General features: G+C 41.2%; 1 protein-coding gene across 1 annotated transcript in view; it reads right to left on the bottom strand.

Annotated features, from left to right (window-relative positions):
* The window catches only part of PLCB1 (phospholipase C, beta 1 (phosphoinositide-specific)), a 409,303-nt gene that overhangs the window by 294,580 nt on the left and 98,479 nt on the right, over positions 1 to 16,244 (bottom strand). The window contains exon 3 of the mRNA XM_010575057.1: positions 3,112 to 3,180. Within this exon, the coding sequence (XP_010573359.1) occupies positions 3,112 to 3,180 (69 nt within the window). The remainder of the gene's footprint in view (positions 1 to 3,111; positions 3,181 to 16,244) is intronic.

Raw genomic sequence — 16,244 nt, forward strand, 5'->3', positions numbered from 1 at the left:
CTATGCACCACGCAGACGCTCACTCACTTCCCCCCCACCCAGTGGGATGGGGGAGAAAATTGGGAAAAGAAGCATAACCCATGGGTTGAGATAAGAATGGTTTAATAGAACAGAGAAGAAGAAACTAATAATGATAATGATAACACTAATAAAATTACAACAGTAGTAATAAAAGGATTGGAATGTACAAATGATGCGCAGTGCAATTGCTCACCACCCGCTGACCGACATCCAGCTAGTCCCCACCCCCACTTCCCAGTTCCTATACCAGATGGGACGTCCCATGGTATGGAAAACACCGTTGGCCAGTTTGGGTCAGTTGCCCTGGCTGTGTCCTGTGCCAACTTCTTGTGCCCCTCCAGCTTTCTCGCTGGCTGGGCATGAGAAGCTGAAAAATCCTTGACTTAGTCTAAACACTACTTAGCAACAACTGAAAACATCAGTGTTATCAACATTCTTCGCATACTGAACTCAAAACATAGCACTGTACCAGCTACTAGGAAGACAGTTAACTCTATCCCAGCTGAAACTAGGACACTATGGCTGCTTATAGTCCTCTAAAACCATTACTTACTGATGTTCTTTAGCAGCACACCTAACAGGTTCCGGTAGCTTACTATGGGTGTCGTTAGTGACACTGAAATTTAGTTTACTATAAAAATTAATTTAATTTTTTTTATTTACTAGAAAAGTCAAGGTTTATTAAAGATGACACTTATTTCTATCAAAAGGTAGCAGATCAGAAAAACACTATATGAGGTTTAAAGATTCCCATTAATTTCTTAAGTTTTTAATGACAACCCACAGATGAAATCCACTGTTGCAATTCTGAAAATAGATTGCAAAATTTTCATAGACTGGCCAAAGTCCTCTAATACAGTATAAAAACTGACCAAGACTACTGGCAGAGGGAGGGGCGGCAGGGGAACAAAAAGAAAATCACTTAAATCTCTTATTTTACAGTGAAAGCTGCAGCAATGCACAACAGCATGCTGTCCTGTCTGCCTGGCAAGGCTACTACAGGAAGCAAGCTCCAAAGTCAGTGATGATCCCACCAAATCATGGGAGATTAACTTCTGGTATAGCTAATAAACCTACGTTAAGTGGTACCATGGCAGTAAGAAGTATTTGTTGCTGAGGCAGCTAAACTCCATTCCATGTCTGCAGCTTATACCACAGGCTGTATTACACACAAGGCAAGGGGCTCTGCAGGTACCAGTGAACCACACCAGAGCCATTCTGCCGGATACAGCTCAGAGTCATCATCACAACATAATCACAATGTGCATCACACTTTTACCATGCAATGAGCAGATTGTGAATGACTTCTTTGCACACTACATGAGGGAAGCTTGCTTTCCAACACAGGAACTACCCCTAACCATAGTTCATTATTTTTGCTCACCTGAGAGCAAGTGTTGCTCCCACCTGGAAGTAGAGCTGTGGAAAAGAGCCTCTGAAAAGCTGGGAACTTTGACAAGTATCATGCATACGTGGTGCTACTCTCTTAAGCCAATATACCATGGTTTTTACTAGAAACCTCCATGCAATCACAAGCTGCTACTGCTTGACTTAGAGCCAAGCCTTCCCGCTGCTATATGAGTTTTAGATCTTCTGTGGACGTGACACAAACAGGGCTTCTGCAACATTCGCTCACCTGCAGTCAACACCTCTTTGCTCAGCCCCACAATGGGGATCAAAGCAAAACCCACATGACTGGCCCCAAAATGAGCGTTTTATTTCACACCATTTGCAAGATCCTATCAACAGCCAACCCAGGTGCTGTTTTCATTCTGCCCACACACAAATCAATGACAAAAAGCAAACTCATTCACACAGGTGGTGCATTTCACCACCCTAAAAGTCAGGATTTTCTCATACCCTTCATTTAATGCCACTGCTGTCAAATGCGTAACATGTAACGAAAACAGCCTTTATGTAACCTAATAAATAAAAGTCACCGAGGCAATAGCTATGCATAAATTTTAGCTAAAAACATTTTGTTAGAAGAACATGAATGTCCTCTGTAAAGCAGCTAGCATTTTAAAATAATGTTCTAGACATTGTTAATACTTTATTGCTATTCATCATAGAACCATTAATCATGGTGAACTCATTTGGTATTACTGTGGATGTCATAAAGTACTTCTGTTGCATTTCAATTATAACTCAGCCTTTAAAATGCTGCCAGCAGTACATGGAAAGCTTTGAAAACCAAATTTGAATAGTCTGTTCAGAGATAAATGCAATCACATTCTGACACAGAGAAGCAATCTTTTCCATTTCTAATGCCTACCCTCAAGGGGCTGAGGAGCCCGTGGGGCTCTGGCCTGACCCAGGGCTGGATGTAAGGAAGAGGGAGCCCAGCGGGAGGCTCCGCGGAAGCCACGGCCATCCAGACCCAGTCATTTTCCTCCCCCAAGATGAGGGTAGGAGAAGCATTCCTTTGGGCTGTTTCAATGCCACCGGTTCAACCGCAGCTAAGCAGCAGCAAGGCCAGCCATACTTTCAGGCCCCTAGGGAGATCTCCTTTTTTCCTATCATTCCTGTGATTCCCCGAGGCACTATCTTGCTTCCAGAGCCGAGTGTTTCAGCTTTTCTCTGATGTGTAGTGTCTGTCCAAACAAAAACACCAGAGAGACCATATATCTACAACCTACTGTCTTTAGAGACAGCAAAGGAGTATGCAATATATCAGAGCGGACCTAAGGGAGCTGATATGCTGACCTCTCTGATGACAGTTTAAAAAAAAACAAACACAAAACTCTTTCTGGCCTCAAGAAGCACTGAAAGAGGAAAACAGGCAGCATAAAATGCAACATGGACCTAAACAACTATCAGCTCCTTGCCATCAGGGAAGTCAGGAACTTCTGTAAGTTTACCTTGACAAACCAGAATTTTTGTTCCCTCACTGCCAGCGGAGCTTCCACCAGCATTTTATATACAAAATCAAATGACAACAGCTCAAGAATTGTAACACTTCTCATCAGAAAAGACAAAATACTTATTAGCTATGGGAACTTTTATTATTTCAAATTCTTGCATATAATTCCCATTCTATTTTATCTAGGTCATCAATGTAACATGTAAGCACAGAGCAAAAATTCCTACCTTGGGAGCTCTGGCATGTTTTCCGCATCTGGCATCTTTGACAAGGCTGATATCTAGCAGCTCAGTCTCCTAGAAGGAAAAAATGCAACACAGATAATTATTACATTAGTCAAAAAGGCTTGTTGTGTTAACAATGCCTCACTTCCCACATCAGTCAGGGGTTTGTCTGTTTGCAACGATGCCTGTCCAAACTGAAAACAGTTTCAATGAGTGCTCTGTTGCACTTAAGCTGTTTGAATAGTAATACGAAGACCTTAGACACATAAACTTAGTTTCCTTAAAAATGTGCAGTTCTCTTAAGATATATAGAATATATAGAAGCCATGAGTCAAGTTTATTTCCTTGATCATTAACTACCAGCTGCTGTGCTTTTTTTTTCTGTTTAATACAATTTAAGCATTTTGATGCTAGCCACAGTGTGAAAAAGGTGATGTTACAAACAGAAAACCCTGCCTCTGCAATAGAAAACCTACTTTATTATTGCCAGAACATTTTGAGAAGTGCACATAAAACCCAAGAAGTGTTATACCTACAATGATAACAGGTTCCGACATTTTTAGTGACTACTGCTCAATAAAACCCATGTACTTTCATAGTTCATAACATTATTCTCAAATTGTGGGTTATACAACACATGCCATACTTGGAACAAAACTGGCGCATGATGACAGCTTCTGTTAGGCAAATTCCTGTCCTCCCCTATACAAATTTAACGTGAAGAATCTCCTTTCACCGATAACCTCTTGGGTCTCCACCCTCCCTGCCGGTGCCTGGCAGCATAGGAAGGATGAGGGCTGAGCTGAGCCCACGGTGCCCTGGGTGAGGCTGCCAGTGCAAGCGCAGCAAGGTGCACCCACCCCTCTGGGATCAGCACGGAGCATTCACCTGTCCAAAAACGCAGCAAATTATAACCTTCAGCCAACATCATTTTCCCCTATCTCATCCTGCAACAGGGCATTTTTGGATGTTGCCATGTTGGTTCTTTCTTGAATGCCTTAACATTTATGGGCAGGGAGAGTTTGGAAGGAGGAAGGATGCTGGAGACTGGAGCAGTGCGATTCCCAGCTGCTGGCTCCCTTGCAGGCACGCATATCCACATGGCAGTATTCTTGCTTTGACAGCAGCAACACCAACTGTCCTACGAGACACAGCAAGAACATCTGACCTGATTTAGCATTACTTGACAATCTTAAAGCACATCTTAATACTGTCCACCTCAGTTACACTAGCATTTGGACTAATAGCCCATGTTAGCATAGCTCAATTACATACTAAATATAGTCTAAAAGTACTTCAGCAGGAGTGTGACCACGCTGCAAATAGAGCTACACCAGTTCAATGCATTTCAGCCTTCCAGTAGTAATTGCAAATACTGTGCAGAGAATTTGAAATCTCTGTGCCGGACACAGCCGCAACATTTTTTTTAATTCCAAGGAGAAAAGAAAAAAAAAAATTTTTCTCATGGACTTGTTATTTTGCCATGGGTTACTTTGTATCCGTATTTCTTTTTCATTTTAAGGGACCCACTCCTCCACAACTCTTGTAGACCTTTGTTGGCTACTAAGACATAAGCTCTACCACCAAATTTTCATGTGACCTTTCATTCACCACATTCCCTTCTGTCCCCCATATCAATCCCAATTGCCTTCTGTTGTAGTGGCTGCTGAATTGGCATGAGCATTTTTGTCCCTCTTCATCTAGCCTGTTTAGGGGAAACTTGCACTTTGGAGATCTTTATTTTTTGCTCTTGCCTGAAAGAGGACAAGCGTATAAAAAACTGCAGGGATTAGAAAGAAGTACAGGCGGGATTGTAAAAGGTGGTATTTTGTAAACTTCCTTAGGAAATAACCCAAACTACACTAATACACAAGGCATATGGACACAAGCACTCTTCTGACCACGCTGCAGCCTCTCAGGTGGACTGCTGATTGCTGTGCATTAAAGGTTGTCTACAGCTGCCCCTCTTCCAACTCAGGAGCACCTGATGGTTTGTAAACCCAACGTTCAGGTCCAGTTTGAAGCTGATCTTGCCTCCAGATCTAAACTACACTGACCCTTATCCTGCCCAGCACAAGCACAACTGACATCAGGAGGTAGGGCAAAGTTCAATACTCTGAGTGCAGAAAAGCCCTTAATGCACCAAAGTCTTGGTAATTTCTCACTATTTGATGAGACAACTGCATAAGGAATATCTAAAAATTGCATAGGACAGAAAGCACTAGATCTCTATCTCCCAACGTGACTGGTCTCCAGGCCTGGATGGGTTCTGCTCCTCACCAAAAGGAAATTATTACAAGGGTGAAAAAAGAATACTGATTTTTACCAGCCACAGATCTGTCCCTGGGTTTTACAATAACATTCCCACATTCATATCATTCCTCTCTCAGTGGAATTTATGTCTCAAGTCCCAGCGATGCTGGAGTAGTGCAAATAGGTCTCCATGTATTTTACTTCTTCTGAAATCTAGTCCATGTCACATTTGCATCTCAAAATGCAGCATGATACTCATAGTGCTTGTGGAGATGCTACAAATTATTTTTCAATTAAAACAGAATTTGTTCCCCCTCGCTTTTCTTTTAAAGAAGTGGTGGGAGAAGAGAATGACTCTGTTACTCTCTCAAGTTGTTTCTGTGAAACATGACAGTGCCAATTACATCATGTTACCACCTGGGATATACCAGTGGAAGGCAAACTCCATGCTCAACACAGGAAAAAAAAAAATTAAAATAAATAAATAGATATGTAATCAGAGAGAAAAAAGCCAAAGCAGCACTATGAAATAGCTATGTATGCAGGTATTGCAGCAGGTGCAACTTCAAATAAAACAGGAAAATGGCACACTGGAGGGCTTATCTTTGAGTCAATGCATGCGGCCATTTAGATACTGGCAGAAGTGAAAATAATGAAACATGGCAGAGCTACATTTGGGTTTATCACACTCAGAGCAAGAACTAAGGTGGGAAACAGAAGAGTCATGACATAATTACAGGGAGAAGGACACCAGACAACACCATGCAAAAGGCAAGAAATTGGAAAGAAAACCAGGGCTGAAAGCCAGCATATTCTGTGAACATCAAGCAAAGGAAAGCCAAGACAGGGCAGAGACAGGCTGAAAGTCCATCAGCAGAAATGCACAGAGCAACGTGCAGAGCAGAGCATGGAGACGACGGCACTTCAGATCTACGGACGATGCACTCAGCAAGGGCGGATGTGCCCACATTTGCTGTTATCAGACAAGAACATGGCCTTCGGGGTGAGAGGCCAGGGGTTATATACACAACAAATGATACTCACACCCTGAAGTGGTCTCCAGCCCACTGTGAAACGTTCCACAGAAGCTACAGGCACATGTAGAGCATGTAAAAATAAGATTTTGCCGAATAAAAGGACTGACAAGCACTACAGACAAAGGCTTTAGCAGCAAACACGAGAGAAATGAAAGATGCTGAAGAAAAATGGATCTTAAACAAAGATGCTGAGCCACACACAGAGTGAATTTCAGAAGTTTTTTTGGTTGGATTGGTCTGGCATTTTAGCTTTTTTAATTAAAAAAACCCCAGCGAACAGAATTAATCATTTATACACTTAGAAAAGTGCAACTAGACCTCCCATAACACAAACATAAAAAGACCCTTTTAAATGGAATAACACACATTAGAAAGAGACACAGAAAAGGAAAAGGCAATGACCAGCATCCCCAAGGACAGTAAATGGAACCTGAACAACCCTGCTCGGGTCTGCACCCTCCCGGATGGATGAGGATGAGGAGGAATAGGGTTGTTTCGGAGTTTTGACTACTACTTTCAAGCTGCTTGCATGCCACCAAGCCACTTGCAGAAAATGTGATAGCCTGAGGACCTAAGACCTAGCAAGGACAGTCTAAGAAGAATATGGGAAGAGTGGAGTTTTGTGGGGCTACTTTGACAAGACCAGCTGGCATGGCTGTAGGAAAGGTTGACCCCCTAAACATTCATCTTATGGCCTTGCTGCACTGCTACCTCGCTGACGCAGAAAGATGGTTTTATAATCCTATCCCTATAATCCTTTATATCTCTATTTAACAAGACCACTTAATTTGTGGGGGTTCTCTCCTAGGCGATAATTACGGAAGCCACAGGAAAATAAAGTCCAAAGTCTCAACCACCATCAGGTATCAGAAAGGAATGGTCCAGCTTCCAGAAGTACATTTGATATGTATGTTCAGGTCTGCAGAAGCAATAGCCCGATAGGTACTGTAGCCTATGCTCTAAATTAAGTAGACAAGAGCAGGATATGCATCCACGAAGTGCCTCTGCAGGCAGCATTCAGCAGGGCTTGGATAAATCAGAATTCATAATGTGCCATTTCTTAGAAGTTCCTTGGTTCAAAAATACCAAACCTCCTGGAATTCCCTGACCCCTGGGCACTTGCTTTCATCTTTCAAACAACTAATTAAGAGGACAGAGCGCAACTTCCTCACAAATGAGAAAAAAGACAATTTCCTATCTCTCTACTGCAAAACATGGGCAGACTTTTGTAAAGGGAAAATACACTTAAATACTGGACAGAAAAATACCCCATTTCCTATGCAGCAAAACAGCCCAAGCCCTCCTCTGCTTAAGTCAACAGGAGTTTTGCTGCTGACTTCCTCCATGCAGGCTTGGAAACTGCACTCTGCTGCATGAGGCACAAAAGCCATAGCAACTGGAGAAAGGAAAAAAAAAAAGAAAAAAAAAAGAAAACCGAACACAAAAACCTCTGCAAGTCCAACTTTTCCCTGCTTAGAGACCTTCAGTCATTGCTGTTAGGACTTATTAATCTTGCAACAGAGTAACATCTCCTAATGCAAGTGGTAGATCATTCCAGTAATTTATAATACAGAAATTCCAGAGAATTGAATTATTAATCCTACCATGTTTGTTTTCAATTAGCAGCTGAGACAGAGATGCATTCATATAGGACTAGATTGTGCAATCTCACTGTTATGGGTGAGCACACACTCACAAAAGCAATGAATTGTGCAACCCTCAGTGACTGCTTGAGCACTTATAATTAGACCCGTCTGAATTTAATATAGTAACACCAATTTATACCAGCTGAGGATCTGGCTCACTCCAATTTTAAACTGCCCCAAACGATACCAAGTGAATCACAGTGTCTTGGGAACTTGCTTGTGACGTAACCCCAGCTACAAAGCAGGATTCCTCATCGATTCCACTGGGGAGCTCTGCTGAAGAGCCATTGGCAGCACGGCAGGCTGAGAGTGGGATCAAGTGTCCTACAGAATTTCACAAAAACTATGTCAAGGAGACATAGCAGAAGTGGGTGTGCATTACAACAGCTGCATGGGTTAGTTGGTCCCAATATCTAATTACTTATATGCCTAACAAAAGGCTCCAAGTACTCACTGTGGCTGAATCGTCTTGCATTGCTCTGACCTGTGTTTGTTCAACCTCAATTTCCACATCCCTTCTGGTCAGATGTTTTTTTTTCCCATTGTATAAAGTGTTGGTGCATGCTGCCAGCATGGAGCACAGTTCTCGCAGTCATATTGCTGTAGTCATTGCTGTTTAGGGATACGGTGGAACTGACGCACACCTAATTAAACTCTTAAAACTCATTTTCCACTTAGCTTTGAAATCTGTTGCTTCTAGTTTCAAATCTGAAGAAGAAACTGCGTGCCTGAAAGCTTAACTAACTCTTCTAAATATTACCAGTCCATCTAACAGAAGACACAACACTGCCTTCAAATTTTGTCTGATACAGTGCTAGCAAAATAAACTTTGAAAAACTAAGCCAGTTTTGTAAACAAGCTCCATTTAGTGCTACTGGATGGCAACATCTGGTGAAAGTTTTCAAAGGGAAAAGGCCATTTTGCAGAAACAAACTTCAAACGGAGACTTAAACAACATCTTCTATTGGGAATAGTTAATTATAATGAAATGTTTCTTTAACATTGAAAGACTCCATTTTATCATTTTCTGAACATGAAAGCATTGAATATTTCTTGAAGCAAAAAAATTATGCAGTTCTGAGTTACTTTTATTTTTATTCTACATTTAAAAATTGTTATTTAAAATAAAACCACGAGTGAATCTGATCGGGAACAATTACAAGTTATGCTAAAGAAGTATCTGGCCCTATAGATGCAGAGTAAATGTGTATGCAAACACAGTAATTTACAACGATTTATAGAATACACTTCATTCAGGTTTCAGAGATTTTGACAGTGTCCTGATCAATCAGCCACACTCAGATTAATTCCAGGACTGAAATTCTCTGCAGTGAGAGTGAACATTTAGCGCTAATTTAGAAAGGATGCTTCCATAGGTAGGTGATGTCATACATAATCCCCTATTAAAAACATATCTATTTTTCCCTGTTATCATTAAGAATAAATTGAATGAAACACAGCGATCTGTCTCCTCATCCCAAAGGCAAACTGTGGAGGACGGGTGAGGCTGATTTAACAGAAACCTGTATCGATGGCTACAAGAAGAAATAGCAAGGCTGTCAATGACATTAATTGGAGCTGAGCTAAGGTAGCGCTGTGTTTCCTTGAAAGTCCTGTTATATAATTCATAAGCTGCATCCCACTAGAGAGAGCCAGTCCCTGAAGAAACTGTCTCCATGCTTGCTCCTGGCAGCACACAATTCAATTATCAGGCACCAAAATCATCAGTTGTGTCAATAAGCAAGCAGCACAGTAGCACGTACACCCTGAAGTCAGTGATAAAACTCTGACAATAGCAAAGTTTTTACCTGCATAAAGTTGTTCTTCACAAGTTCAAAATATTTTATTACCTTCCCACCTACTCTTTTTAACAAGCCATTGAAAATGATTATATTAATGCTGTAGCTTTCCAGCCTGCCCAAAACAACCAGACCTCTTCTAGCTCCTTGCAGGTGATACCCTCCTCACAGAGGTTATGAAGTAGCAATTGCAAGGCATTCAAATAATGGAACAAATACTCTGGTTAAACTGGATACATATGTCTAGATTAGCCATTGGATTCCCAAAGGGTTATTAAAACTTTCTGTGTGTTCCAACTTGGTTAAAGCGATTCCCGAATTCTCTGCCTTCTAAACTTCTATTTCAAAATCCAAAGCCCAAAACAAATCCACTATCCTGGCACCCAAAATGAAAAAAACCAGCGAGAGGCACAGCTACTCCTGAGGGGCAAGAGAGACAGAAAACACTCTGCTGCCCTCACTACTTCACTCAAAATCACTTATTTTCAAGCTCCTCCTTTCTGGCCAATAAACGCTGGCAGAAAATCACCACAGCCCCATCCACTTCAGGCCTATTCAGAGCATGAGGCTGGGCACATTCCACCATATGCAAAGGGGAAGTTCAACTTCTGGACCTTTCTCTCTTGAGTAGCATTTTAAGCAGGGAGCTGTTTGTTATCATCAGTGCTGTATCTCCCCCCAGAGCTGGTGGAGGTGCTCTGCCATTTCTTCTGCTACTTATGGTGCCAAGAGGCATCCCCTAAGGCAAGGAGTGATGGAGATGGAAGGAAGAAATGTAGATGTGCTCCTCTTACAGAGTGCAGCAGCTTGGCCAACAAGAAGGGATGGTTTTAAAAACATTGCTTTGGCCACACGAGCACCTTAGGTCTGGACTAGCATTTCTGACCAAATGGTCCAGGCAGACACATGCCCTCTTTACAACTCATGGCATTCAGCCCCAATTCATTCAGGCAACTGAATGGTTAAGGTTAGTGCTTCGTCCAATTCAGAGTACAGCTTTGACTCCCCCCTGCCCAGTGAGTTCCCAGCCAGCCCTCTCCAGAGAAGCTCCTTGGCTTGCTTCCTCAGCCTCTCCTGTTCTGCTTTCTGCAAGAAAATAAACATGGTTCGTTAGACAAGGAGGAAAGTGATGCACTTGGGACCCCATTACACCTGGCTCCCCAGGTGGCTATCCCAGAACTCTTGGTTAAAGCACCTGGTGAGGTGACCACAACCACAATCAACTCTAACTGCATGGTGGGATAATCTTCTCCAAGCAAACAATTTCAAGGGGTTTGGTATCAGAGGGAATGGAAATGTTTCAAAAATCACTTGAACAGACTGACTTCTTACAACGCAAAATGAATTATCTGCAAATTTGAACCTGAGCTAAGCGTCATCTGGATGGTCATTAACTGTTCTTAACTCAAAAAGAGTCAGAGGACCTCAGCACCTGCAAGGCAAGAACTAGTATTTATAATTTGATTCAAATGCTCTGGGAATGAGCTCCAAATACTTTGCAAAGTTTCTTTGCTTGCACATTCTTCTTGAAGTGCCAAGTTACATGACATCCCTACTGAAAGGCCCTTATAGCAAGCGGTCCTACAGAAGAGTAAGCCACAAACTGAAAAGTTTTTGCTATCTTAATAAAGCTCAGTCTCTCCAATGTATCCCTGGAGACATAAGAACAGCAACCTTTTCTAGTACAGGGAAAACAGTCTGCAGTTTATATGAAGCACTGGGCTATTAAGAAAAAAAAAATGAGAAGGAATTTTCATGCTAAGTACCCTTTTAATAATGGAAGCAAAACAAGTCTTCTGCACCTATGCATATAGTTCTTTGCTGCTTCATTAAGGAAAATTTCATTTACTTGGATTTACAGACACTGTGGCTAAGCAGTCTAGAAACTGGTGCATAGATTTCGCAACACAAATCTTAGTGCAAAGAAATAGTTGGGAAGAAGAAGAACACGCAGATGAAAAGATTTGCTACCTGCCTTCATCACAGCAAACTGACCGGCACAAATACGTGAAGGACACACCAAAGAGTCAGTGTGTTATGATCAGCAATCATCTCAGATTTTAAAAGTAATGCACTGGAAAAATAAAAAATTTCCATAACAACAGGTAAGACTTCAGTCTGCCCCCTCTTCATCCACATCTGAAGCTACCGTTCTAGTCCAAAGTCACCACTGCTTGACTGGGTATAAGCTCAGCTTGGTTCATAAAAGTAATTACTTCCCCTGTTAGTCAGAGTATCAGTATATACTCCACAAAGCCAAGCCACTATCCTTAATCTTACAGCCTAAATACACAAGACAATCAGTGGACAAAATGAGAAACAGGTATGTAAAGTAATCTCCTAGCAGAACAAAGGAAATCAGCGGCAATGCTGGAGATGTATCTTCGTATCTTAGTAGCACACCCATTAGCGTGCAGTCTCCTTACCACGCTGCTGCCTTTGCATCAGACTCTTAACTACTGGTGCTCTACCTTTCCAGGAAAGGCAGCATACCCTGGAGAGTCAGAGCTGGATACAAGCTTGTTACACAAGAGTTAGGAGCTTTACAACAACAGGAACCTGATGGTTTTTAGAGAAATCCGTGCACAGACAAATCTGGTTATAAGCAATGTGTCATAAACCAAGTGAGAAATCATTCCCCGGCAGAGCTAGAAACAGGTCCCTGCTCATTTAGTTTCCCATTAGAGCATGCTCCCTCCCGTGGCCAGTCAGCTCAAGCTGTATGGCTGCTTTCTTGTTTTAAATATTTCGAGGAGCTCATCTGAGACTCCTTCAGAAGCTGCATCCCACCGCACTACGCTGCAACATAACGGGAAATCCCACACCAACAGGAGCTTGTCTCAAGTTCAGGGCAATACAGGCACACCCGTGGCTCAAAAGTTTCTCATCTAAACAACTTTGTTTTCTAGCAGCTGGCAGTGGGAGTTGCATGGGTACAAGCACCTCGAATGTAGCAGTTGGAATTGGTTTGGTTCTGCTAAAATTGCTCTCGTGGAGCTGCTCATCCCACTCACACTACGGGGTAGCAAACAGGAGGAAAAGGAGAACTGATGAGGTCTGGCCATATTCAAAAAAGAAAAGAAGCTGGGGGAGGACCTGCTTCAAAAGAAAATACAAAGCATATTGTAGGCAGCCTTCATAAAGGTACTTGACTGATTTTTATTCACATAAGTGAGAATAACCTGCCAATTTTTAGCTTCAGAGTAGCAAGGAAAAGTACAGTGAATTGAAATTTTAAGCAGCAGATGAAAAAAGCAGTATTTCTATTAAGAAACTTCTCTTTCTGTACCAAAAGTCATAATCATGTGTGCTTATGATGATTAAACACCTTCCCAGAAAGAGCCATATCATATTTTGGGGGTGATGTTCTTGTGCTACTATTTCATGCTAACAAGGGATCACAGACTGCATAGACCAGTATTATGGTTTTTCTTTTGAAGCAAGTAAGGTGCATTACTTTCAGCAGAGTGCCCCAAATAGTGAACGGCTGGAGCAGAGACTTTCATCTCAGGTGGAAGAGCCACTGTACAACTCCTGCCTACTGCCCTGCACCACCCTACCACTGCACCTGACATTGCAGCTCCTCCTCAGGCAAATCTCCTGGCAATCAACAGAAGATTTTTCCAAGATTGAACAAGATCAAGTCCTCTGAACTTCTGTAAAAGTCCTTTTCTATTCACACAGCCTAAGTTCGATGCATTTAAAAGAATATCAACATATTTATGGCTCTGATTATATGATTTTAGAAAAGACTTCAGCAGGCGAGGGTGGTTTTGGCAGAACTACACAGTTCTGGAATGGTTTTCTTTCTGACTGTTTGATTTTTGTAGAGGGGTTTGCAGACAGCACATTTAATTCATGTCAACAGCCCAAAGCTTTTGGCTTCTTTATATTAAAACAATAAGTACTTTTTACATATCTAAATTTAACAAAATTGAGAGATTAGGATCTTGGAGTTGCTCTGCTCCCTACATAACGCAAGAAGTTTTAAGGTTAAGGCTCAACATAGTAATACGTGCCCTACTTACACGCCTGTGACTTCTGTGGTTGGATAAGGTAAAAGGATAATCATCTGAAAACTGTACAGAAGCAGAATGTATATTCCTGCCAACTTCTCTAGCTAAGGCCCTGGCATGTGTTAGTTAACTGGAAAATCCACAGTCCAGGCACACTTCCAACTGGAGACTCCAGCTACAACACGACACTTAAGCATTAATGACAATAGCTGAAAACTCACAAAATCGACCTTTGTAAATAAAGGCACTTCATGCTTTTAGGGTCCAAGGCCTGGTTTCTGGGATGTATTTAAAGCTGAAACTGCACTAAAAGACATGTTGTCAAGATTTCTCCCCAAGACAAAAAAATCTCTTGGGATCAGTTATTTTGCTAGCATATCTGTTATTACAAGGTGAAGATTTCTCAACGGATTTTTTAAATAAATCATCCTGGTCTTACCCCTAATCTGTACCAGACCTGGAGACTGAAGAAAACCTAAAATATCTACATTTTAGAAAATGGAAAGGAGGGGAAATGACCCCAGAAGCTGCAGGCACATTAGTCTGATAGGCAAAGCTTTGGATCAGATGATGAAAGGAATATAATAATGTGACGGCAAAATAAAAAAAAAAATAAGAGGCCACATGAGCTTGCCAGCCAGATCATATCTAAGCAAGCTGATAAATTTTTTTCTTGGCATAGGAAGCTCTGAAGATCTTCTCTGCCTGAATTTTGATGAATTACATGAGCCAGAATTGACACGTCATCATGAAAAACTCTGGTCACCAGCACTCAGAGGTGAATTTAACTTGGAGGTATAGACAGGGTTTCAAAAGCAATCACAGAACTGGGAGTATGCTCTTACTAGAGAAGACTAAAAGAGCTTGGCTTCCACAGAACAGCAAAAGGAAGGCTAAGAGGGGTATGATTATTGTCTATAAATATATGCATTGTATAATGAGTTGAGAGGAAGAGGAGCTATTCAATCTAGAAAGAAATAAGAACTGAGCTATATAGATTCTAATAAGTATGGGCAAAATTAGGAACATTTTTCTTTAGATACTGAAAGCAAAAATCACTTTTAAAACGGAGTTTGACATGTTTCTGAATATGAAAATAATACATGCACTAAACAATATCCAAAAACATAGAAATAACACAGAAGATCTTTTTCTATAGTATAGACCTAAAGGAATCGTATTTATTTATATCTAAATCCTTGACCTCCCACTATTCCAATCACCATACAGCTTTCTCTATAAAGTTACCATGGCACAGGTAAGTGAATAATTCATTAAATACTAATTCATAAGTGGCTTATTTTGTAGGTCTTGATACTCCCAACAATTTCAGTGGAGGTTTATCCCAAAGAAGATTTATACTTCCAGGCTCTTCATGTAAACATCAAAAAAAAGCAGCAGAAGTTGCACACACACACAAAGAAAAGCTTTTCCCGGCCAGATCCAAGACGATTGGCTCCTCTCAAGGAGGATGAAGTACACAAACAGTATCAGGGAAGATGTCCAAGTACAGCCAAACAGATGAGAAACACTTTAGGTGAGTGCACAACATCAGCATAAGAAAGCATCAGTTTGTCATAAGACAAATCATATTTTGCGTCTTCAAATGTACATAGTTCCTAGTGCAGTAACTCAGCAGCAACTCTCAATGGCCACATTCTTCTCCCTGTGCTGCACCAGCAGACAAACGATTCTCCTTGTTGGAGAACGCTCAGCCCATCCTCCTGCAGCCCATTTCACTTCACCTGCTGTTGCCATATTTTAATTTCCCTTATTACTTCCATTTGCTGCTTACCTTGTAAATTTAAGTGAGTTTAGGACATAGTTGTTTGTTCGGGATTTATTAGGGAATTAATTAGAGGGGAGTAAGAATTTCTTGCTAATTTGTTTTGTACCAGCTGTAATCATTATTATTTTTCATGCATGCTCCCAGGGTTTATGGATAAGTGCATTTTAAAAATCAAAGAAAAAAAAAAAAAGAGAGAGAATCCCCAGATCAGAATCAGTGGGTGAATCTCTAAAGATTTAATTTACATTCATCTACTATTAATCTGAATGCATAATATTCTTCATTATTATTTTATAAATCTCTAGAAAGATCTGGGAAATTATTTTTATTAAGGTATTTGCATGTGCATGCCTCAAATTCTTCTAGTCTTGGCAGCTGTACTTGAAATTGGGATTTACACTGAATGAGGAAATACAGGTCATTCTGCAAACACAACAGAGATAAAGTCAATGGCAACTTGTTGGAAGACCTTGAATTCTTGCCAAGCCACGTCTCCCAAAATATTTTGCCCTACACCACACTCAAGCTTCAATTATCAGCTACTCTGTCCTGCAGGAGCCAGCTGCTCTGAGCATGAAAGGCACACACACAAAATG

Source organism: Haliaeetus leucocephalus, unplaced genomic scaffold (genome assembly GCF_000737465.1).
Source record: "Haliaeetus leucocephalus isolate CR32 unplaced genomic scaffold, Haliaeetus_leucocephalus-4.0 Scaffold450, whole genome shotgun sequence".
Taxonomy (NCBI): domain Eukaryota; kingdom Metazoa; phylum Chordata; class Aves; order Accipitriformes; family Accipitridae; genus Haliaeetus; species Haliaeetus leucocephalus.